At 37.3% G+C, this 25,152-nt stretch overlaps 1 protein-coding gene across 2 annotated transcripts in view; it reads right to left on the bottom strand.

The window, feature by feature from the left end:
• The window catches only part of Atp6v0d2 (ATPase H+ transporting V0 subunit d2), a 45,806-nt gene that overhangs the window by 15,363 nt on the left and 5,291 nt on the right, over window positions 1-25,152 (bottom strand). For both annotated transcript variants that reach the window (XM_087190552.1, XM_004841977.4), the window contains exon 2: window positions 16,834-17,005. In XM_087190552.1, the coding sequence (XP_087046678.1) occupies window positions 16,834-17,005 (172 nt within the window). The remainder of the gene's footprint in view (window positions 1-16,833; window positions 17,006-25,152) is intronic.

Genomic DNA, 25,152 nt, shown 5'->3' with positions numbered 1-25,152 from the left:
ACATGTGCTAGGCAAAAGAAATTTTAGGTAGGTGTGGCTATTTGTTGCTGGTCCTAAACCAATCCAGGAATCAGACTTCCCAGGGAAGTGACACCCAATTTGAAGCTTGAAGAATGAGTGGGAGCTGTTCAGACACAAGGGGCCAAGAACTGGGGGAAGGGGTGTTTTAAGCCAGAAGCAAAAACATTTGAAAAGCCCTAGAGAGGACCACACAAGGATATTCTGTTGTTTCTTTTGCCTGGGATGGAGCACTTGAGGTGGGGTTGACACTGGGTATGCTGGGTCCTTCGTGAAGACCAGATGAGGAATTTGGATGCTAAGTGCAATGGAGGAGGATGTTGAATGCTTTTAAACTGATGGGAGTAATATATAAAGTATTAAAACAGTGGAAGATGTAAACAAACATAGATGAAGTGCTTCACAAAGTTCTTTGATCTCAATTAGAACCCTGTAAGGTAGATACTATTGTTATCTCTGCTTTACAAATAAAGAATTCAAGGCCCAGAGAGATGCAAATGTAGCCCATGATCATTCAGAGCTGTCAAATGTGACTGCTGAGAATCAAACCCAGGTACTTAGCCTATGGAATCCTACTCTAAACCATCCTATCATGCTACTTTTAGTTGTGAAAGTGGAGGCATAGGTTTCTAGGTTGAACAGTTAGGTTGGTGGCTCTTGACTGAGAGGAAGATGTTGCGGGAAGACAGGGTGCTAAGAGGCCTTGGAAGTCCGAGTCCTGAAGACAGGCACAGATAAGAGGCATTTGGAGGGCAAGAAGGGGTATTTTAAAAGTGGAAGCTGAAATCTTGGGAATAATTAGTATTGTATCCCAGAGGTCACATTAGCATTCTTTCCTGAGATTTTGGGGAAGCCTAGCACTTAAACATTTTTTTATTAGTACATGTTTTCAGTACTTGTCTCAGTTTTCATTGTTTACATTCTTGTGTGGAGTTGATACCTGCACATAATGTATCTTCATTGCTTTTTTCATCCCTTTTCTTTCTCCTCCCCCCATCGCTTGATCCCCTCCCTTTCTGTTTGAGAAAGTTCTTTCTCCCTATTTTCTATTACCTATCTTTTATTGTCCTCTTTATTTATAATGTGGGTTTCCCCTCTAAGAGAAATCATGCCATATTTAAGCTTGTGTGTCTGATTTATTTCCTTTCACATTATGGTCTGCATCCATTTTCATCCATTTTCCTACAAATGACTCAAGTTTATCTTTCTTTGTAGCAGAGTAGTACTTCATGTTGTGTGAATACCACAATTTCTTTACTATTCATCTGTTGATGGGCTGCTTCTAACATTTAGCTATTATAAATTGTGCTGCTATAAACATGGGTGTGCATGCATCACTGTAATATGATGTCTTTAATCTTTTGGGAAGATACCTAGAAGAGCAATAGCTGAGTCAAATGGAATTTCTAGTTTTAGGGTTTTGAGGAATCTCCACACTGATCTCCATCATGGTTCTACTAGTTTACATTCCAACCAACAATGTAGAGGGTTGTTTTTTTCCCTTATAGACTCTCCCAGCATTTTAGGACTCTGAAGAAAATTGAGAGGAATAACCAGATGGGAGGATAAAAACACAGGCAGTGAATTCTAGAAAGAATTCATTTCTTCCAGAAAGAAGTGGTAAAGTGTCAAAGGTCATAGGTACATCAAGGTAAATGCTGATGTAAACATAGGAATTAGCAAATAAGAGGTCATCTGAGAACACAGTGAAAACACTTTCAGTGGAGTATTTTTGGGGGAGCAAAAGAGAAGGAAGGCAGAAGCCTGAGCACTGTGTGTTTAAAATGAACTGGATGTAAGGAGGTCAAAGAAAGTTCATGTCATAATTTGGCCTTCAAGTAAGAGGAAAATAGCTATGCAGAAATACAAGGCCAAAAGGAACTTTTGGTTTTGAGTTTTAGTATTTGTTCAAAGTGGGAGAGAAATGAAGATGCTTAAGTGGAGGGGTGAGAGGCAGTAGAAAAGGAGAAGCTGTGGATTGGGAAAGGGAGGGGGCAGCCCACTGATGAACTGAGGTGCTCTAGGATTGATAATAGCGGGAAACTGAACCCCTGCACAAGACAGCTAAAAAATTACATCCTGCACTGGATAAAAACCAACCTGGACACCAAGAAGAACTGTCATCAGAGTCGGCCATGCAGGCTACAGTCTTGCGCTAGAATTCATTTTTGGGTGGAAAAGCGAGGCTTCTTCACTGTAGAACTTCTACAGTATATTCCAGTAAAATTTCTAACTAGAGAAGTTTTGGAAGCAGGCAATTATACCTTTATAAAAAGCACATGACTATAAAGTTTCTTCACCTCCCCAACAGCAGTACCAAATTTAGACATGATGAAATTTCAGAATCCTTTTTATCTCTTGAAAATGATATTAAAATGGAAGTGCTTATTTAACTGTCCCTATATGGCTCAAAAGCAATTACCTGAACAGGGAATTGCCAGTACTTAATAATCCTTAGCTGGCTCTAGATATTTAATTTTCCCCAGAGCACCCCTGTAATGTAAAAGCATATGAGCTGCTAACATTCCCAATTTGTAGAAGAGTAGTAGATCGGTGTTGATGGGCAGCCAATACCAGTGCTGTGAGTAGAGTTTTGCACACATACATAACATGCAAACTTATGCCCACGGTGTGTGTATAGTGGTGCTTCAGTCCATGAACTCAATTCTTTTCATGATTCTGGTCACAAGCGGAGTTGGACAAGAACTGAATCAAATTCAATGACTAGTTTCTCATCCAGTTTGTTTTGTGAACAGGATCATGGAGAGAATTGAGTTCTTCAACTGAGGTATCACTGTATTCAGTATGCTTATTTTTTTTATTAATAGGCTAGGCCTCGTATTGCAAATAACAAGAGCTTTTTATAGATGGGGTTCAGTTTTATTTCTTTATTTGAATGACCTCTTTTCTAAAATGGAACAATAACACTAGTTCTTAAAGTGTGACTTAGGAAATAAAGAGAGAACCCAGGGCTTGGCTCACTCTGGGGGCCGGGGTGTCTCTTTCCTCCCCTGCTCTCTCCCTATCACACATGTGCCCCAGTATATGATTATCAGGGACTGTTGGGGTAGGGAGATAACATGCCCATAATAAGTTTACTTTCTCCAGATTGTAATCTTTATAGACCTCCAGGGCCATGCATATGATGGTGAGGAATGAAATGATTGTTGATGCTGCCCGGGTAATGTTTGAGCTTCACAACACCTGGTTATTCACCTAGCTCAAACTCCTTATGTTTTAGATAATTGTGTCCATAGCTAGTGGCAGATCCAGGATAAGTGCCTATTTGGTCAGGCTAATTTTTCTCCTAGCCAGAGTCTTATAAATATCCTTAATTTTAGCTCTTTCTAGGTAATTTATTCTGTAACTCTGACATTGGCATCTGTGAAAATCATGAAGTCACTTGAAACTGTGATCGAATTAATAATCACAGAATGTTAGGTTGTAAAAATATAGCTTTAAAATACTTAATTCTTTACAGGCTTTTACTATGTGACAGGCATTATATGTGTATTTTCACTCAACTCCAGGCAATTCAATGCCATAAGAACCATTATTATGATTACTTCAAGCATAAGGGAAGGGAGGTGTGGTGGTATGGAATACTTCACCTCAGATCACACTGCTGTAACCGGCTGGTAACTTGCCGCCACCAGTGTCTACCTGCCTCTCTCTCAAGCCTCACTCTTAAGTGTCCACCACTTCCCCAGAATGTGTAAAGAGCTGGGTAGCACTGAGGGTAGGGATGAATGTTAAATAATCCTTTTCCCAAAGCCAAAATTCACATTCCCTTATTGGGTTCAGACATAAAAGCCCACGGCAGACAGCATTTTAATATTTCCCTCTGGTTATTTCTTGCTAACTTTTTAAATGACAATGAAGATAACTATATTTTCCGTATGATAATGACCAAATTCTATGCAGCCACCATTTGCTGAATTAAAGGAACTTTCTTCAGTGAATAAAAAATTTAGTACTTTAATGTCATTAGCAATAGCTGAGAAATGACGGTCATTGGCTAAGTAATCTGGCATGAGAGAAAAAGACGTAGACTTTCCAAGAAAAACACAGTTCAGTGAAAATCTCCAGGGTGCTATGGCACAGGAAGACTTTCAGTAGTCCATGGCTTGTCTAGTGTCCTAAAGTTTTCCATACCTCAGAGCTATACATCACAGAATGGTTTAGGGAGAAAGGTGGGGAAAGGACAGTAGGGAACAGGGAGGAGGAAGGGAATGCAGCATGATGCCCTGACCCCAAGTAGTCTTAGGTAGTTTTGGAACATATGCATACAGGCATTCAGGATACGGACCATGGTCACCTTGCAACTAATCCTCTCTCTGAAACCCTTAGAAAGCCATCCTTTATACCTGTGGGGACACATAAGACATTTGGCATGTTGTTATCCTAGAAGGTATTCAAAATTTTTCACCAGGGTGGCTTTCAATTTTTTTTAAGTTTAATTTTTGTGTACATTTTAATATTTTAAAATAAAGACAATATATTAGAAGAATGGTAAATTCTTATATCATTAAATATGTTTATATTGGCTTGGTCTCATTTTTTAATTATTATGGTATATAGTCAGGGGACAATGATCACTGAATTAAGGAAACTGAGATATTTTGGCCACTACACAATATATAAATTTAATTTAGATAAAAGAAGAAATAAAGGTTCCCCTCCTTGAAGGTGAAGTAGATACACAAATTATTTCGAATTCTTCTGCAGGGAAGATCTGTTCCTTTTCCCTTACTTGTTAGTTTGTTTAATCATTTATTTCTACCAGTCTGAGTTAAGATGGAGCTGGAGAAGTATCCACTGTACTTAGCAACCAGCCTGATTTGATGGCAGGATGAGGTAGGAAACAAGACTGAAGTGGGTGAGTGAACAAGTGAGGAAATAGAGGGGAAGAGATTATTCTTTTCAGCAAATTTGGCATCATGGAATGAGAAAGGGCAAACTTCACAGGGTCACCCTGCAGATTAAATCAAATCAGGCATAAGAAAGCAGTTTGGAAACAATCAAGAGGTTGTTACAGTAGAGGGAGCTCAGTTTGGAACAGATAGACCTATTCTAAGCTCAGTTCTGCCACATAAAACCAGTTTAGCAAGCATTCCATTTCCTCACTTTAAAACAGAAATGTTTATTCACTTTTGAGTGGTTGGATCAGACACAGCAATACATTTGAAAGCATTAGTTGAGTGTCTTACATAAAAAAGGCAGGCCATAGGCACTAAGAATTTTCTTATAAACTGGTCTTTGCACAGATAGGATCGCCCACCCATATAATCTTCAATGTAAAAAATTTTCTGTAGTTTTATACTCTTTTTGAGCCTGAGATTCCTAAATTTATCTAGACAATAAGAGATTGTCAAGGCAGTGTGGTGCAGGAGCAAGAAACGGTGTAGTATAGTCATGTAGAAGACTTGAAAATCCACAAGACCACAAATCATTGAACTTCTTGGAAAATGACCCCTCCATGTCTGATTTATACCTGTTTGAAAAACCTGTCACCATTCTATTCTGCATCTTGGAACTCTCAGATGTCTTGCGTTGTCATTGTTTTACATGATGTTATCTTTAAGGTATGTGAACTTCAAAAGTTCAGTGTTGTCTATGTCACTGGGAATGTAATTATTAATTTTGAATCAATGCTTGCTAACTGGTTGTCCTAAATGATATCAAAGATCTGAATTCCTTTGTTAGAAGGAGGCACTTCAGGACAGAGTCTGAACTTAATCCTTTGTTCTTGATCGAATAGTAAACAACTTGATGATTACAACAGATTCACTGTCTAGTGCCCTTGTGACTAAGATTTTGCTTATTGGGGGGAGTTACATCCTCATTTCAGGCTATGAGTTGGTTCCCTTCTATCTGAGGGGCCAGGTGCTCATCCTTTTATCTGCAAAGTGCAATGCATCGTATTCTCAATGACAACAGTTGTGTCCTAGGTGACCAGGGAACTAAATGATATGTTGGGGAGATCACATTTGTACACATGGAAAATACAGAGATTGGAACATAAATTGCATTTTCTGGGGGCAAATTATTCATGGAAAGGATGGGGGCAACTGAAATATTTGATGCTTTTTTTGGGAGGGGGTTAAACCAAGGCCTTGCACATGGTAGGCAAGTGTTCTGCTGCTGGGCCACATCCAAAGTCCCTGGTGTAGTTTTTATGTTATTTAATTCTTCAATGAAAACTCTCAGTAAAAGGCACTGACTTAACCTTCATGGATGTACCAGTTACTTATTGTGACATGGATAATAAAGACCATGTTGGACATATTTCCCAACATATTACTTTTCAAATGAAAGTTTTTCTTGATTACATGGTAAATATTTTGTTTTACTCTGGATTTGCTTAACCTATGGGAAATCACATGTGCTTACATGGGGAAGGCCTACCCTTTTGCCTGATTCACTAAATAACCTAATGAGATTTAAAATATCCCCCCCATTCTGCTACTTTTTAATAACATTTTAGTAAACGTTTTAGTAGCATTTCTTACTTCTCTAAAGCTTCTCTTTTTTCAAATAGAGGAAGTGAAAATTAATTTTAAAAAGCAATTAATTTTGCTGTCATATTCATTTTTCCTTCTGGTAAAGTAAAATACTGAAAGATTATTCAGAAGTCAGCATAGTCTATAATAGCATATTTCAGAAAGAATGCTGATCACTGTGTATTTCCTGGGTGCTTGGTAGTTCTAGACTCTTTAAACTTTTTTATATTTAAGATTCTGTATAATCTTAGCCTAACACACATCTGTCTGGATTAAAATTTTCTCAAACTTATTTGTCTTTTTCCACCCTTTTCCAGGTGTCTTTTCCAGGCATCTTTGTTCCTACTCTTCTCTAGATGTATGAAGTTGCTAGAAGTTGAAATCTTTCCCATCCTTTAAGGGTATACCATATCTTTCCTTAAGCTTTTTAAAGTGTATCCAGTGAGAAGTGATACCTTTTCTTCTCTCTAAATTTTCTGTATTTATATTTAACCTGTATTTATATTTAAATTTCAATACACACTGTTAGTAACAGAGGTGTCCATGAGGAATAGTTCATTCATTCACAAATATTTGTCACATGTTTGTTATGACATAAAATTTGGATTCCACTACTAATTCTGCCACTGGTCAACTGTGTGCTCTTGGGTAAGTCATTTTGAATGTTCACTTTAAATATAGTTTTTGCAGTTAATTTTTACCTGTCTTTATTAACTATGGTATTTGTGGACACAGGGACTTTATTGAGTTCTTTGGTTGTGGCTGCACAGCAGCCTTAATTCTATCTTGCACAGAACGAAGAAACAATTATCATTTTTACATTTGATGAATAAATTTTTCTCTATGTTCACACAAATATGTTAATTCATTGGGCAAACAGAAGTAAAGGAAATACCTGGCTACCTGATATCTTATACTGAGTTCTTTTTCTAGGAGACATAGCTCCCTGTTTCTTGTATATTTGGTAATTTTTCCATCCAGGACAATTCTTATAACATTAGAGAGATTGCTCCAATGTTGCCCCTCTTCTTGCCATGTATGGAATATTCTCATAGACACCAGTGAGTCAGTTAAATATGCTATGCCTGTCAGTGGTGCACACCTGCAAGAAGTGGTGCACACATATCCTCTTCAGTAGATTTAAAATATCAGTTGTGATAGTTTTTGAAAATTTCATTTTTTTGACAAATGTAAAAAAGAAAGAAAACCTCAGATGAGAAGGTAGGAAAGAAGCAAGACTTTCAAACTATTGATGGATTAGAGAGTAATCTGCTAATATCTATCAGAATCTAAAACTTACATATCTTTCGGCAAAGCAATTTTACTTCTGAAAATCCATCCTAAAGCAATCCTGAGCCAGGTGTTGTGGCACACACCTGTAATCCCAGCTCCTCAGAAGCCTGAGGCTGAAGGATCATAAGTTTGAGCCTAGCTTGGGCAACAAAGAGAGATCTGGTCTCAAAATAAAAAATAAACAAGGTTGGAGGTGTAGCTCAGTGGTAGAGTGTCCCTGGGTGGAAGCATTATTTGAAATAACAAAGAAATAAAGCAACCTAGATAAACGAAAGAGGAAAGATTAAATAATTATATACCAACACAATGGGAAACATTATATTCATTATATAAGACACACTTATATGTACTTATGTAGAAAATTTGTAATAGATAACATTAAAAGGACAAATCCTATTGTTCTAAAATCACCTATGTATACTTATATTTGTGCTTACCTATAAATATATCCATATATCCATATATGTAACTTTTTTGCTAGAAAATATTTGGAAGGACATACATGAATTTATGAGTGGTTAGCACTGGGGCTTAAGACATGGGTATTTAACCTGTTTCCTTATTTCAAGAAAAGCCAACAATATTATTGCCACTCAATAGGGTTGTGAAAATTAAATGTATTCAACATATGTAGAGGGAATATAAATGTACTGGTTGATAGTGAGAATAAATTTTGATTAAAAACATTTTTAAACACACATGCTTCTTTTCACATAAGAAAAAAACCCTGCAAGACAAAATAAAACTAGGGCAATAAATATCCAGATGAGTACCAGGGTAGACTGCAGTCTCAGTCATGAAAATGAAAGCTATGGGACGGCCTCACATGTCTTTCAAATTAAGTAACGGTGAGAAAGGAGTAACACTTTGGAAAACCGGTTACTGGGATCAATCATGCCCCCTGGTGGTTGATTGATGCCTTCTGCAGGAAGATGATGAAACCAAAGGAAAGAACTGGTCCACCTTGGCCCTAAAGTGCAACCTACTCAAAGGATGGCTGCAGCCGCAGTATCCTAAGCCCCTTTGCATCCATTACCAGAAAACCCTTACCCTTCAGCCACTAATTTTTCTGACATCGTGTAGTGACAGCGACACAAGAGCAGTACGAGTTAAACCTGTGTAGTCTCTGCTGGATTTGCCTGGATCCAGCCACAGGCGTGGCCACAGCCCCATGCCACAGGCCTGAGCATGGGCATCAGCTCCTTCGTACCTTTTCTAACTGTCACAGGTGAGCCTTACATTTTAAGACACAAAGTTGGCAACATGTTTTGAACACACTACCTATATGTGGATATATTCAGATACTGTGTATCTACAGACATATGTTCAATCAGTCAGTTTAATCGCTCAGGGCTCCATGCTTGGTTTAGTTATTTGCTTTTGTTTTCTTAAAATTATTGAATATTTCTAAATAAAAAGCCCTGTATTTTCATTTGCAGTTGACCTCACAAAATAATTGGTCCTATTTTTAAATTTCCTCACACTCTGTCTTATATATAACTATATTTCTCTATTAGAGATGAGAAACCTGAGGTTTTGAGTGATTACCGGACTGTTCTCAAAGTCCCACAGCTGGTGAACTGTAGATCCAGGTTGGAGTCTCCTTACTGGTGCGAGAGTTTCCCATCTGTCTCATGTTCACCTGGAGGCCTTTTAAAATGCAGATGCATGGACCACATGCCATGATCTAGTAAGTCATGATCTGGGGGAGCATAGTTTTGAAATCTGCACCTGGAATAATTCTTCCACTGGTTAGAGAACAGTCTAGATTCAGTTCACTTCTAACCTCTTAGAATCCAGCATGAGCCTTCAATCATAGAAGTTTACCTAATATATACTGTGATGATTAAGTGAGTATCATTTAGTTACAGATAGACCAAGTTTTGCTTCTGCAAAATAGCACCAGTGTTTTCAGATACATGGAGCGTTTAAGAGTTTTAAATGCTGAAATTCTTATCAGCAACTGCAGAGAGACAATTTTGTCCATCACTTTTTCCACGGAATGTCCCATGAAATTGAGACATAAAACCTTTCAGGTAGTGCAATCTGTGACTTCAGAAGAACTTTTCTGACTAGAGACTCAGAATCCCAAATATGTAATGGTGCCAATTAATCAACTTCTTAATATTATTTGGAATTTATTGAAATCAGAACTTCATAAGTTATATACCATGTAGAGTTTGTGGTGAGGAAAACACAAAATTCAATACTTCTAAAATGTTCATGACCAGATGAAAGACTATACAGTCATTTAAAAATATGTGAGACAAATTTTTGACATGGGAAAAGTGCTGGTATTATATATGGAAAACTAAGATTCAAAATTAAACTGACACTGATTTAAGTTCTTTGAATATGTGTAGGAAAAGGGTAAAGAAAATATATGTCAAATGATGGTGAGATGAAGGGTAATTTATTTATGTAATTGTCTCTAATTCATAGTGGGATTCCTATTCTTTTTTATTAGAAGTAAAAATTAAATCTTTTGTCATACTTTAAAATTGTCCCTTCCTTTTACTTAGAATTCCCGAGGATTGTTCTGCTTTCTCTCACTTGTCATAAACTAAAATACTAGATTTTGTCAAGTCTGCTTTCCAAATATATCTAACCATCACCCCTCTTTCCTATCTTTACTGTTGAGATTTCCAGTCCAAGCTTTTAAAATAACTTCTTCTATAGCTTCTTCTCTGCTTCAAGTCCCATGCCTTACCTGCCATTGAATCTTAGGTGCTCTACTTGCTAACTACAAACACTTGGGCACTTTATTTTTAAATAAGCCCCAGGAATACACATAATAGTAGCCAATGTCAATTGTTGAATGAGGAGCATGTGGACAATAATCTTAAGACCGGGTGCTCTCCCACTGGCTACATGAGAAACTCATTAATTCTTAGAGAGTAAACTGCCTTTTGGCCGTGGAGCCAGACGTTGTTTAAGTGTTCAGTCAGTCTACCTTAGGGTCCCCCAGTAGGAAAATTCTCCTCATCCTGTAGGGTGGGCACCATTAAGTGAAGACTGCAGCAGAGGAAAAGCATGTGAAGGTAGCACTTTTTCCAGCAGCCTTTCTTTCTTCACTTTTACTTTTCTTAGAGACTTAGAGTCAAAGCCCTGTGGATGACCAGACTCTGCGTTCTTATCCCAGCTCACACTCCTACTGCTCTTTTCTATGTCCTAGCCACATTGAGAAGAGCTGTTATCTCCAAACCCCAAATCCTTTCACCCCTCAGCTAATCCTTCAGTCAAAGCCATTTATTTGTTTGTTTGTTTGTTTAGTGCTAGAGACTGAACTCAGGGCAATTGCTCTACCACTGAGATACATATTGGCTCGTATTTTTCTTTTTTTGCAAAATCTTTTAAAGTCAGAACTAGTTGTTCCAATTCTCTAGCCTCCTCTCATTGAATGCTGAAGCCTCTATCATAGCTGCTGCTCGATCCTGTCTTAGTTTTTCACCATTTGTGGACACATCTCCTTGTTTCACTTCACTGGAAGCTCCCCCCGTGACCCTGAGCTTTGGTGTTCATTTTTGAGTACCAGGTGGTAATAGGGTGACCCGCTCTATTATCTGGATGGCTGTAGACTTTCCTGGTTTTAGCACTGAAAGTCCCGTTATTTGATGCACCACAGTGCACAGGGCAGAGTCTGTGGATCCTTTGTAATGCAGTGAGATAGTGAAAAACTTTGATCAGCCTTTACTAAGGAATCTTCAAAGATTTCTTCAGTACATGGCCCTTAACCTCATGTTCTCTGCACTTTTAATTCCCTAACCTAAGATTATGGATTAACCCCCCCACCACCTTAATATCTGTGTGGGGAAGGGAGGGCTTGTTCCAGGATTTTCTGCGAATGCCAAAATTTGAGGAGTCTGAGTCTTTATATTAAATGGCATAGTTTTTGTATATAACTTACACACATCCTTCTATATACTTTAAATCGTCTCCAGATTACTTATAATACCCAGTACAATGCAAATGCTATGTAAATAGCTGTTTTACTATGTTGTTTAGGAAGAATGACAAGGAAAAAGTCTGTACATGTTCAGTAAGGATGAAATTTTTCCCTAATATTTGTGATCCATAGTTTGTTTAATTGACAGGTGTGGAACCCACAAATACGGAGCACCAACTATAAGTACTCAAGACCATTTCTTTGGTCATCTTCTATTCAAAAATTTTACAACCCTTGAGGTAGAGTACTTTGAATACTTGACAAATTATTCTTTAAAAAAATAGGCTAATTTCAAAAGATGAGAAGTAGAAATGCTACTGTAAAGGGTTGGGTAGGAAAGAAGAAAAAACAACCTTGGCCTATATTAAAGTCTTTATTAAAATGCTACCAGATTCATTCCTTTGTTTCATAAACTGCGCATAATTATAGTATGCAAAACCTCCAGATCTTCCTGCTATTAAGAATTTAAAAATATCTGTTCCAGATTTTCAAAATAAGTTTCTCGTGTACAGTAATTATATCACATAAAATGTGCTATACTTAAAATTATGTTTATTATAGCAACTTAAATTTAGACTGCCTCTCTTAGGGTTGATTTAATCATCTCTATAATGTCGACTTTTTCATTTCCTATCAAGAGAGATAGTAATTCTATTTGAGGGAAGTTCATGCTAGAAAGATACCTGACTTTCCAAAAGCATTTTGGAAGAGAAATAAGAAAAATGGTTTCAGAATGGTGGGACACCATTCCCCCAATTGTCCAACCTTTGCTGTTGAAATAAATCTCTAGGCTCTGCAGAAAGTAGCAGGATGCTGCTAGAGATGGCCAGTTATGCAGTCTGATGACATGATGGGATGAAACATAGATAGAGATTCAGAAGATCCCTATTGTCCTTTTTATTTTGAGACAGAGTCTTGCTAAGCTATTAAATTGCCCAGTCTGGGCTTGAACTTTTATCTTCCTACCTTAGCCTCCCAGAATTCTGGAATTACATGTGTGTGCAACACCACACCTGGACGTTTTTCATTAATGTTCTTGCTTGTGTGTATGTATGTGGCTAGCTGTACTCATTTTTAGACATTGTTATTGACTAGAAATGTTTGCAATTTTAAATAATTTGTTTTTGAGAAATAGACTATATTTCAACATAACAGCTCATTTTGAAATCTGGATACTTGCCTAATTAATGCTAAGGCTCCTTTCAGAACTAAGATTCTACAGTTAGGAAATAATAAATCAGTGAGCTTGTCATGTGAGGAGAACCACTGACCAAATGACTCACGGTCATTCTTGAAACTCGAGCCTTTCCTGGCATATATTGGGCAAATTTCCCTGTGTGTGTGTGTGTGTGTGTGTGTGTGTGTGTGTGTTGTGTGTGCGCGAGATCTGTCTCCCAATCTTAGAGTATGGAAACTCTAAGTTAAACCTGGATAGTGGCCTCTGCTATCATCATGGTCAGATTTTCTAAACTCAATTAATTCTGAGCAAAACAGTTCCTTAAAGTCTACTGCTAGCATTTACTTTGAATCATGACTCCTCTGTTTGTTGGACTTTTACCCAAGAAAGTCACTGCACTGAGTTTAGCTTCCTTGTCTTTGGAATGTGATAATAACAATTGCATGAGACTTACCAAGACCACCCCCCCCCGCCAGGAAGACTTGAGAAGGGTTAAATGGTGCAATGTCTGTAAAGCACTTAGCAGAGCCCCTGGCATATAGTAAATATGCTAAAATGTTGTCTAGCATTTTGATTATCACTTGTACTACCACACAATTAGGACACTTCATGGCTACTCTGATGTGGTAAACTCCACTTTCCTCATCTAGCATTGAAGACTTTCCATCCGTGGTTGCCTATAAATAAAACGGAGAGAATAACCCTATTCCTAGTACTGACAGGAGTGCTGATCATTGGAAACAGGGACCATGGGCACTACCCATGATTCTCAGGTGCATCCATCACTCCCTCTTTGAACTATGGCCATTTCTTTGATTTGTTCATTCACAGGAATGGTGTAGGAGTTCTGGAGAGCTATTGAGAAAAAATAATTTGACTCATTTTTTACACCAAAATAAATTCTAAGATAGACCAAAGTTTTAAATGTAAAAAATGAAATGACATCAAGAATAACAAATGGATGGGAGAAAAGATAAGTGGATTTATTTATGAATTTGAAATAGAGGGGGACTTTTCTAAGTTGGGAATTATAAATAACAGAAGCTAATGGTGAGAACTCTGATAATTATGCCTAACTAAAAATGTTTATTGGGGCTGGAATTGTGGTTCCATGGTAGAGAGCTTATCCAGCATGCTTGAAGACCTGGGTTCGATCCCCAGCCAATACTTTAATATTTCCACAGCAAAGTAATACTAAAATAATAAATGCTATAAAATTAAATTATATCAAACCAATAAAATAATTTTTATAATATATTATGTTCTATTATAATTTATTCTGTTATTATTTAATCATTATAATACATTATTATTATTTGCAGTACTGGGGATTAAGCCTAGAGCCTTCATACTGAGGTATATCCCCACCCTCTTTCATTTATTTATTTATGTTTTATTTTGAGATACAGTCTTGCTCGGTTGCCCAGGCTGGTTCTGAATTTGTGATTCTCCTGCCTCAGTCTCACAGAGTGCTGAGGTTTCAGGTGTGCTCCACCACACCCAGATAGGGCTAACTTTCTTAAGTTTTAAAGTATTACATATCAATTAAAAGAGCTGAAATTTTCAAGTGAAAAATAGGTGAAGCCTGGGCGTGGTGGTGCATGCTTATAATCCCAGCACTTGGGAGGCTGAGTCAGGAGAATCACCTAGAGTTTGAGGCCAGCCTGAGCTACATAGTGAGTTCAAGGCTGGTCTCAACTGCATGGCGAGACCTTGTCTCAAAAACAGGTGGGGGGTGAAGTATTTGGTTACACAGAAAATATACATAAATAATAAATATGAAATAATCAATTTTACTAACTCAAAAGGTATAAATTGGAGCCAAAGATACCATTTTTAACCTACTGAGGAAAAGTGAATATCCAGTGTTGGTAATGATACAAAGATGTAAGCCTTCTGATGTACTGTGATGGTGGTGCAAATTGGTGCTATTTTTGTTGAGAATAACAGCATTGTTTACCAAAATAAAATATACATAGTCTTTTGATTTACCACTTCGAGTGATATAAATTAAGTTTAAAAATGCATTCAAGACCTGTGTACATGACTGGGTTTTAGCTCAGTGGCAGAGAGTATACTTAGTATATACTAAGGCCCTACGTGTTAAGAGAGGAAGAAAAGCACAGCAGGAAAATTATGTCTTTATGTGTACGTTTCAAATGTGGGCTGAGAGGGTAGAGTGTGTAGTAGCAGACACATATAAGCTAGTATGTTTTTAAAGAGAAGCATGTAAGAAACTGCAAAGTTGTTACTTCTGGGAGAAGAACAGGGTAGAGAAGAAGGGGACAGATGGAATGGAGTAATTTTATGCTCTCCTAAAATCCTGCGTAGTTATAACCATGTCCTTTGATATCTTTTCTTCTCTCTTTCCTGTTTTCTCTTCTCTCTTCTTTCCTCCCTCCCTTCCTCTCCTTTCCCCTCCTACTTTCTTTAGTGCTGGCTAGGCAAGTGCTCTGCTACTGAACCGCACTCCCAAATCCTCTTTGCTCTTAATTATTCATGAAGTAAAGTTGATCTTTGAAAACCATGATGTGATATGAAATTCCAAACAAAATAGCCTTCCTTTACTCTTTGTTTTGCTCAGTATGAATAACAAAAGGCTTACATTGATTTTCCTGTGTGTCAAAAACTTGGGAATGAAGTTCTGGTCCATGAAGTATTTTCTGGTTGTCTCATTTACATTCCAAGAAATGTCTGTCCCAGTGTGAGAACATCTGCTGACTGGCATATTATTTTCCTCTCAAACTACAGTAACGCACATCAGTTAGACCCCATGTAGCTCTGACATATGAATATTCTTAGTTCCATTCTCCTGCTCGTTGATTCAAAGGCATAACCAATGATACTTGTAGAAGGGAAGAATGGAGAATGGAGAAATGGGAGGATGGAAGAAGGGATAAGGAACAGGGGAAGGTGCTCCTGGTCGGATGAGCTGATTCTCCTCCTCCCTGGCCCTAGAGGCAGCACAGTTTGATGAATTAACAGTCAACTGGGTAGAGCTTGGAACTGCCTCTTGGAAGGCTCGTCTCTGCCACCTGCCATCCAGCCTTTCCTGTGCTCTCTTGGAACCTGCCTCTAAACATCTTCTCCTGTCTCTCAGAGCCTCCCTGCACACACTCCAAAACCAACTTTCTGTACTCATACACATTTTTCTAATTTTCTATTTCTAGTAATAAGCACAGGCTGTGTCCTGAATTGTTGTTCTTTTGTTCCCTTTTGACTGATTTTTGAACTTGCTTCACTGTTAACATCTTTACACAAATATATCAAGTGCCTGGGTACCAGGAACCAGTGTAGGATTTGGACCTAGTAGTCCTAACTTTGAACATTACATCTAAATTTTACACATAATACACAACTTCTGCATAGGTGGCCTTCATTCCCAGCTTGTCAGCTAAGACAAATATAGAGGCATAAAGTTATTTCAAATGGCTCGTTTGAGCATTGGATATAGCTATTAACTGGATTGATTAATAAAGGCACATCTTGCTATTATCCTGAAATTCAAATATGGAGAAATCAAGAGAGGCAGAACAATTTGTGATATCTTAACTCCACCCTACAAATGATATAAAAGTCTCACAAAATATTTATCTTGGTACAGATACTTTAAGCAGCAGCACTACTTATTTTTTACAGGAAAAATGAAAAGACACTGCTTTACAGGGAGGCCACTGCCACTTAACATAATCATCTTTGTAAGTATATGAAATGTTTTTTTCTAATGTGAAAATGTGGATGTGAGCTTTTTAGTTGCTAAAATTTGAAAGTATTCAAACTTATAAACAGTGGAAAAGGTCTAAAGTCTTACTCTGGCTAAATATACCACCTGTAATTGTTAGAAGTGTTTTGTACAATCACACTGGGGCTTAATAGAGCTTCCTGCCATCACTTACGTCATGTAGGTAAGGAAGGTGCTGAGGGGCTCCAGGGAATGATTCCGGAAATAGTCAAATTCTTTGCACAGCTTTTTCCTCATCTCTGTGTCAATTTTGGAAACAGTAAGAGGATTTGTCTCATTAGCCAAGAAGTTGCCATAATCAGTGGTCTGGAGATGAATTTTCAGATCTGAAATTAAGTGAAACACCAAGTTAAATTTTGAGCATGCATAAATAGCTTTTTCAACATTAATTGAATTTATGATAACTTTAAGGTAAATATATACTTATTATCTTACCAGACTTCGACATACATTTTGTATATTACTTAGACTTGAGGGTTTATCCTAAAGCAATGAAAAAATTAATGTAAATATTATTCCAGCACAGCATAAAAATTTCCAGTATCTAAGAAACCTGGCATTTTTTTTCACAGAGCTAAAAAACAATAAACACCTAGTTCAGAGATAGTGTTAGCTGAACCAGTTTTAGTCATTTGGACACAGATGCTTGGGAAACAGTTAAGAAAGATACTAAGGCTCCATCTCAACTTGATAGAAAAGAAAAACTTATAATTAATAGCTTTCGTGGATGTAGGGGCTAGGATAGGCGGTCATTACTGCCAAATTTTCATTACAGATGAAGAAATTGTGGCTAAATAGTGGAGTAATAGAATAGTTGGAGTTGGACCAGAAGGTAAGATTCTTTACTTTTAAAATCCAATATTATTTCCACCAGACTAAGAGTCCTTTAAATATGGTCAATGATTTGGTTGACAGATAGTTTAAATGAATTCCAGCTTTCTCTTCAACAAACAGTGTGTCTTCTAACATCTTTAATGTTGACTACATCCTACTCTCTTGAATTTCTCTCTCCATTCCTTTTCAAACTTCTTGATTTGTATCCTTCAAGGTCTGATTATAGCACTGAAATAATTGCTACCAATGACTGAGTGCTTATTAGGTATCAAGTTTTATACTAAGCTTACACTGTCTCCTTTTCTCATTTAATACTCATGGCAACCCTATGAAATAGGAATGATTTTTATCTCCCTTTTCAAATAAGAACACTGAAGCCCCAAGAGATGAGAAACTTTCTCAAGATCACATGGATAAACCTGAGATCAAAAGCCAGTTTGATCTGATTTCAAAGTCACTTAAAACCTATACTTTATTGTCAACCATTACAATCAGAATATCACTTGCTCTGTAAAGCCTTAATTCTCTTGGGCAGAGTTATTCAAGCTCACTCATCTGAGTTTCAAATTACTTGGATAATAGCTTTAGCATAACACATGTTATAAGATATATAGTTTTAAATATGTTAACCCAAAAAGGGAGTTACACTGCCATAGTTATACCTTCTATCTGTGACTTCTTGCAAAGACCCTAACATATAGGTTTTATATGAATATCTACAGTGATCTGTGAATACCTAAAATGTCTTTGGCTCCATCTAGTACATAAATTGGGGCCAATATAGCAACCTGGGTCTTACTGGCTCTTACATTCAAACATCTACTGAGCAATTATTGTGTGCTGTCAACTGCCGGCAAACTAATGGTGAACTAGCCATATATTCCTAGCCTTGAAGGAAACATGCAATCTGGCAGGAGAGAAGGATAGCACAAACATGTCATTCAAGAAATGTACTAAATTCACTTGAATATGGTGGTGCATATCTGTAACACCAGCACTGGGAGGCTGGGATAGGAGGATAACAAGTTTGAGCCCAGCCTGGGCAGCTTACTGACTTAGTGAGATCCTGCTCCCCCCTCAAAAAAAAGAGCAAAATTAAAAGGGGCTGAGAATGTAGCTTAGTGCAGAGGCCCTGAGTTCAATCCTCAATACCACACACACACACACACACACACACACACACACACACACACCATACAAAGCAACAAGCAATATGCTAAATTCAGCCATAAGAGCCTTGATTTACAGTAACAGAGAAAATAAGACCCGGATCCACGGGATGGGAGCAAAAGGCCCAGGAAAGTTTCCTGAAGAAGGCCAGGCTGTAGATGGGTTTTCAAGTGCTATGTAAAAGTGAGAGGAAGATGTTTCATGAGCTAGGACAGGAACTGTGTGTTCGAGGAACTCCAAACAGGTCAGTGATGGATATTACATGGTAGATACGGAAATTAAAAATGGAACTGCCATATGATCCAGCAACTCCATAACTGAGTATTTATCCACAGGAAATGAAGGCAGCATGTTCAGGAGGTACCTTTAGTCTCATGTGCAGTGCAACACCATTCACAACAGTAGGGATATGGAAGCAAACTCAGTGTCCGCCAGTGGATGAATGGATAAAGAAATGTGGAATACATTCATAATAGAATACTATTCAGCCTTGAAAGGAAGGAAAGTCTGTCATTTGTGACAATAGAGATAAATCTAGAGGATATAATGAGAAGTGAAATAGCACAGGTACTGAAAGCGAGTTCCACATGATCTCACTGAGATGAGAAATCTAAGAAACTTTGAGCTTATGGAAGTAGAGAGTAGAATGGTAGTTACCAGAGGCTGGGAAGGATTTGGATGGGGAGATGGTGGTCAAAGAATACAAAATTTCAGGTAGGTAAAAAGAATAACTTCAAGAGATCTCTTGTATAACAAGGTGATTATAGTAAATAACAATATATTTTGAAAATTACTGAGAGAATAGATTTTAATTTTCCTCACGGCAAAAAATAAGTATGTGAAGTAATATATATGTTAATTTGCTCAATTTAGTTATTCTACTATCTATTGATATCTTTCAAGACATGTTGGTTGGATGTGTTGATACATAGGATGACAAGTTCAAGGCCAGTTGGGGAAACTTAGAAAGACCTTGTCTGAACATAAATGAAAAGGACTGGAGATGAAATTCAGTGGTAAAGCACCCCTGGGTTCAATCCACAATATGCCAAAAGAAAAAAAGAGGAGTTAGGGAGAGGGAAAGAAAAGGAAAGAGCTAGGATGTAGCTCAGTAGTAGAGCACTTGCCTAGAATACACAAGGCTCTGAGTTCAACCCCCAGCACTGCAAACAAAACAAAACTAAAAAAAACATCAGGTTGAAGTTCTAGTTAGAAGAAGTTTTAGTATGCTGTTGCATAGTAGAATGACTATACACAACAATATTGCTCCTACATTTAAAAGCTAGAAGAAAGGATTTTGAAAGTTTTCATTATAAAGAAATTATATTTGAGGAGACAGATATGTTTAACTTGCTTTAAACTTTACATGATGTATACTTGCATTGAAATACCATGCGGTACCCCATTAATACGTACAATTTTTTTTCATGTTTCAATTAAAGATGAACAAAAAAATTTAAAAATCATGTTTTACATGATAAATATATACAAAGTTTTAAAAAGATAATAGAAAAGGAGAAGTAAGAATTGAGCCAAAAATAAAAAAGCAGGTGTTCTTCCCAGGAAGGTCTGGGGTCTTTGACCAGAGAAAACAAGGAGCTGCAGTAGGCTATGAATTGATTGCTCTGGTAGCTGGGAAGGGTGGATCTGCAGTTAGGTACGATGTGGTCAGGGAGTGGCTGGTACTGGCTCCAGGCATTCTTCCTCAGTATTTGGAGTAGATTTTGGATGCAAAATGGACTTTGACTGCAGAATTCATTTGCTCAATTACCTATTTAATTAACTCAATTTAAAACAATTACTTTTTTTTTTTTTTTTTTTGCCGTGGCTTGTTTGGCTTTTATTTTGGCAGTGCAGATTTTTATGTAATTTGACAGTTTGCATTCTCAGCACCAAGGAATATTTGCCAACACAACTGACACAAATGGTATTTCTTTCAAAACCACGATATTTTGCTCTGTGACATATGTTTCTTTTAAGCTAAATAACTTTCAAACCTTTCAGCTGCCAGTTAGATCCTGAAATTAAATGTCTCAAATTTGTCAGACCCTGTAGAAATCTTGGAATACAATGCTGGAGTCAGTGGAGAGCAAATGGAAGAGAAGGCACCTCTCTTCTGCAGTAGCAAAATGATCCAAGGGACGCTCTTATGCAGATTTTAAGAAAATCTCAGACCCTGAAATGTTTTCTCTGAGATGATGACAGATTGCCAACAACAGTGTTCACAGTTTTATGGGTTATAAAATGAACTGACTTAATTTTTTCCTCCTGCACTTCTCTAAATGCTCATCTAAGTAGGTGCATCAGTAATAGGACTCTGTGGTCAAATAAGTTTGGAATAAACAGGTTTCTTTATGGTAGGAATTGAAAACATTCCATACATCAGTTTCAGTGTTTTCTTTGAAAAGAGTATGGTACAGAACCTTTCAAGCCACTAAAGAACAACAGGCCCACTCACAGAGCACAATCAGGAAAATGACACTATGCTTTTACCCAGAGAAATAGTGTGGCAAATGGTGTTACAAGTGTTGTTATTGTTTCTTTAGTTTTAATAAGGAAATAGAACATTTTCCAAACTGTGGAATCCCTACCAAGTAAATCAGTTTAATAGGTCCTAAACAGAAATAGAATAAAAGGAATCCATTAGGCTGTTTTAACAAATATCAAAGTGTATCACCAGAGCAGTATAACTAAATGTGTGTCCATGTTCGTACATGATCAGAATATTAAAAAAGTATCTTCTCAGGGTGGCAGCCACTGAAATAAGGGAATTATCTGAGATCACTGGGCTAGCGAATGAGTCAGGACAGGGAACAGAGACTTTGTGGTTGTCTTATAATAATGTTCTTGCCAAAATTAATATGTTGGCAAATCATTTTTAGAAAATCACTAGTTTTTCTATGCAGCTCCCTATTTGGATCTCTTTCTACAAGTGAATGTCTGACCTTTCACCCTCTGGTACTTAAGCCAAAGAAGCACCTTTAGATGTAACTGTCCAGGGTCTGACCCCAAAGGAAGGGGGAGTGCTTTTCCTCCCCTCCGCTGGTGCTGAACAGTTTCCTTATCCACAAACTGGACATAGAGGACTGCAGGTATAGCATTAGCCCATTATTCTTAAGGCTCTGGGCTTGATCCCCAGCAGCCTTCCTTGCCCCCAAAAGGGTATAGAGTCTATGCTTTCAGGTTAGAGCAGGGGTGGAATAACGTGACAGTCCTGCTGACAATGCACCTGAGTAAATAAACAGATATGGAAACTACTACAAAATGTCAATTTTATCTTCCCACAGGTACTAATCCAATTCCAAAATAATTTGATTCAGTTGGTTAAGATCTTTGACTTTTATTCTCTAAACTAGGAAGTTTTCAACTGATATATTAGATTCTACCATCAGGCGTAATAATTACTCAAACTTTTTTGGGGGGGTACTGGGAATCAAACTCAGAACCTCATACTTTCCAGGCAGGCACTGTGCCTCTGAGCTACATCCCCAGTCCAATTACTCAGACTTCTAATAAATCTATCAATATGTATAAAAGTAGATACCTTTCCCTTCTTTCTTGTTACTTTAGTGGTATCTGTACAATGTTGAAACTTCAGAGTCTTCTTTGGTGTTTTATTATGCCAAATTCCTGTTTCCTCTCTGATATCTGCTCCTTAGTTTTCTGATATGTAAAGAATGACGATCTGACATGTAGATTACTGCCTCAACCTCTTACTTGATTTTTCCCAGACTTGTTTTTCCTCTTGTACTTCCAGCCTGAAGTTCAACCTTTTTTAAGAATTGTTTTGATTTTTGTAATGATCTTACAAAGAGCCTGGAGTAACTAAGAGTTTTAGGTTAATTTAAAACAGCTTCCGTAGGATTTGTAGCATGTTTTGCCATTGACATAATGGTTTTAGGGTTCATTACCTTTTAACTTTCACAATAATCTTCATTTCATAGAAGAAGAAACAGAGGCTCAGAGGAATAACTTGTTCAAGTTTTCCATGCCTGCAAGTGTTTGAGGACTCGCATGGGACTCTTGTCTTCATTAAGTGGGGTTCAATATCCTGAAATTTCATGATCATACCTTCAAGTTCCTTAAACATTTTCCCCAACCTTAACTCCAGTCGTATCTCCAGGTATCCCTCCATTGCTGCCAAACCCATTTACTACCCCATATAAATGCTTTTGTTATTTACCATCTGTAATTCGTGGTTTTCTCTGCATACCTAAAATGTTTGCCATTTCAACTGCTCTCTGAACACCACCTCCATGACCTGTTCTTTTTCTTTTTACTAGTGTGCTTGCAGTACATAATGATTACGTTCATCATGGGGAGTTGGTACATGTACATAACACAGATTTTAAATCATTTTTTCTCAGCCTGTTGTTATTCAGTTTGGTTCATTTTCTAATATAAGTTTGAAATGGTTTTTGTTGTTTTCTGAGGACTGAAGCCTGGGCCTTGTACATACTAGGTACATAGTCTGTTACAAATTATACTGCCAGATTCATATTTTTATATTTTTAATTTTTATTTATTTTTGCTTGTTGACTATCACCTCTCAACTAGATAATTGTTAAGGAAGCAAATAGTGTCTTATTGTTTTTCATATTCCCTATGGTACTTAGTTCAATTTTTTGTCGCATAAATAAGCCTCAAATATTAGATCTGTTATTTAAATCTGGGACCTATACACTAATAGTCATACAGCACTTCATGATATAGTTCAAAGAGTATTACCAGGTTTGAAACTCTTCATTTTGTTTCTTATCCTCAAAATGAATATTTCCAAAACTGGTGTTCTCTGAAAGAGAACAGAATCAACTAGTCATATTCCAAACACCATTAACTACCACCAAGAAGCAGGAAGAACTATTTTAGGAATTCCAAAGTCTAGCAGAAGGAGGAAAACTAATTTTTCTTGTGTAGGCACTGCAGCTGAGAGGCGAACCCCAGTAATGCTGAAGATTTACAGTATACAAAACATTTTCAGAAATTTCTGATCCTCCGCTGAGCTGGGAATTAAGCCAGGCAGATATTATCTAAGTATCATATAAGAAAGCACCAGGCTATTAAAGGTTAAATAGGCTGCTTACCATCTCAGAGCCAAGAAATAGAAAAACCAGGATTGGAATAGAGTCATTGCTAATGTGCATTTTCAGATTCTTACTATGTAAAACACTAGTTTAGGCTCCAAGAGGCAGGAGAAAGAAAAGCTCAAGGTGTGTTTTCTGCCCTGAAGAAGCTTTTATATAATAGGGTAGGGGATGAAGCTCAGTGGCAGAGCATGAGGTCTTGGGTTGATCCCCAGCACTACAAAAACAAATGAACAGGCTACAAAATAGCTTTCAATGTGTAGGAGAAAAAGCCATTTATTTATTCATGAGTTAGGATTCTAATTTTGATAGTCTCTGGGACTAGAAAGACAAGTGGGACAAATGTCCTGCCCCAGGGTGACACACCTATGCAAATGACACAGAATTAAGTTTATTACAAGTTGCAGTAAAGAAGTTGAGACTTGTCAATTCTATCTTACCAGGGTTACAGCAGCAAAGGGTCAAGGGAATGAGGCTTGAAAGAAAACTTTAAAGGGAATGGATTTTCTGTGGAACCAGATGGAGAATGGAATTTGTGATGGAAGGAATAGCTTTAGAAAAGGCAGAAGGGTTCTGAGGAAATGCTTGAAAGGTAGAGATCCGCCAATTGTTGGAGGCTTTCAAGCTGAGAGTGATGTTGATCTTGCCTGATGGAAGCCACTGATGTATTTTTGAACCAAGACAGTGTTGTATATGCATTTCTAAAATAAAACACAAAACATGAGTCCTTTGATTCGAGGTACAAATAATGTCTAAGGAATCATGGAGAAAGCTTATTTAAATAAGACTCTTCCATATTTATATATATATATATTTTTTTTAAAATTTAAAAATAAGTGGTGGGTAAACTGTGAACATTTTACTCTACTTAGCACCACCTGTCTACCACTTTCTGTACCTCTTTCCTAGCCACAGGAAACTGCTATTTTCAGTCTTTTGGATCTTTTCGCATTTTCTTTTTTTTTTTTCCAAACTTTGCAACCTATATACGTAGATTTTCACCAAAATGGGATAAAACAAGCCTACAAATCTATAATGTTCTATGTTTCTAACTCATAACTTTCTGGCACATATAGCTCTAAAGCCTTAACATGATGGCCACACAGTAATAATCCTTACCAATATCATGTGCTTACTCTGAGTCAGGCTCTTAGTAACTTCTCTGCATTTGTTATCTGCATTTTCTCATTATAGTTTGGAAGGTAATTATTCTTAACAATGTTTTTGGGTGAGACACAGGTTCCAACAGATAAATGCCCACAGTAATTTAACTATTAAGTGATAAAGCCAAAATATAAACACAGGCAGTTTGATTTGAGTCCTCTTTCTTAACTACTGTTCTTTATATACCATTCCAGTGACCATCAGTCATGTGTTTTTTAAAC

Source organism: Heterocephalus glaber, unplaced genomic scaffold, assembly GCF_053883595.1.
Source record: "Heterocephalus glaber isolate CG9 unplaced genomic scaffold, H.glaber_assembly_v1.0 deba00001553, whole genome shotgun sequence".
Lineage (NCBI taxonomy): Eukaryota > Metazoa > Chordata > Mammalia > Rodentia > Bathyergidae > Heterocephalus > Heterocephalus glaber.
The sequence above is the reverse complement of the archived record's forward strand: the minus strand, read 5'-3'. Positions and strand labels throughout refer to the sequence as shown.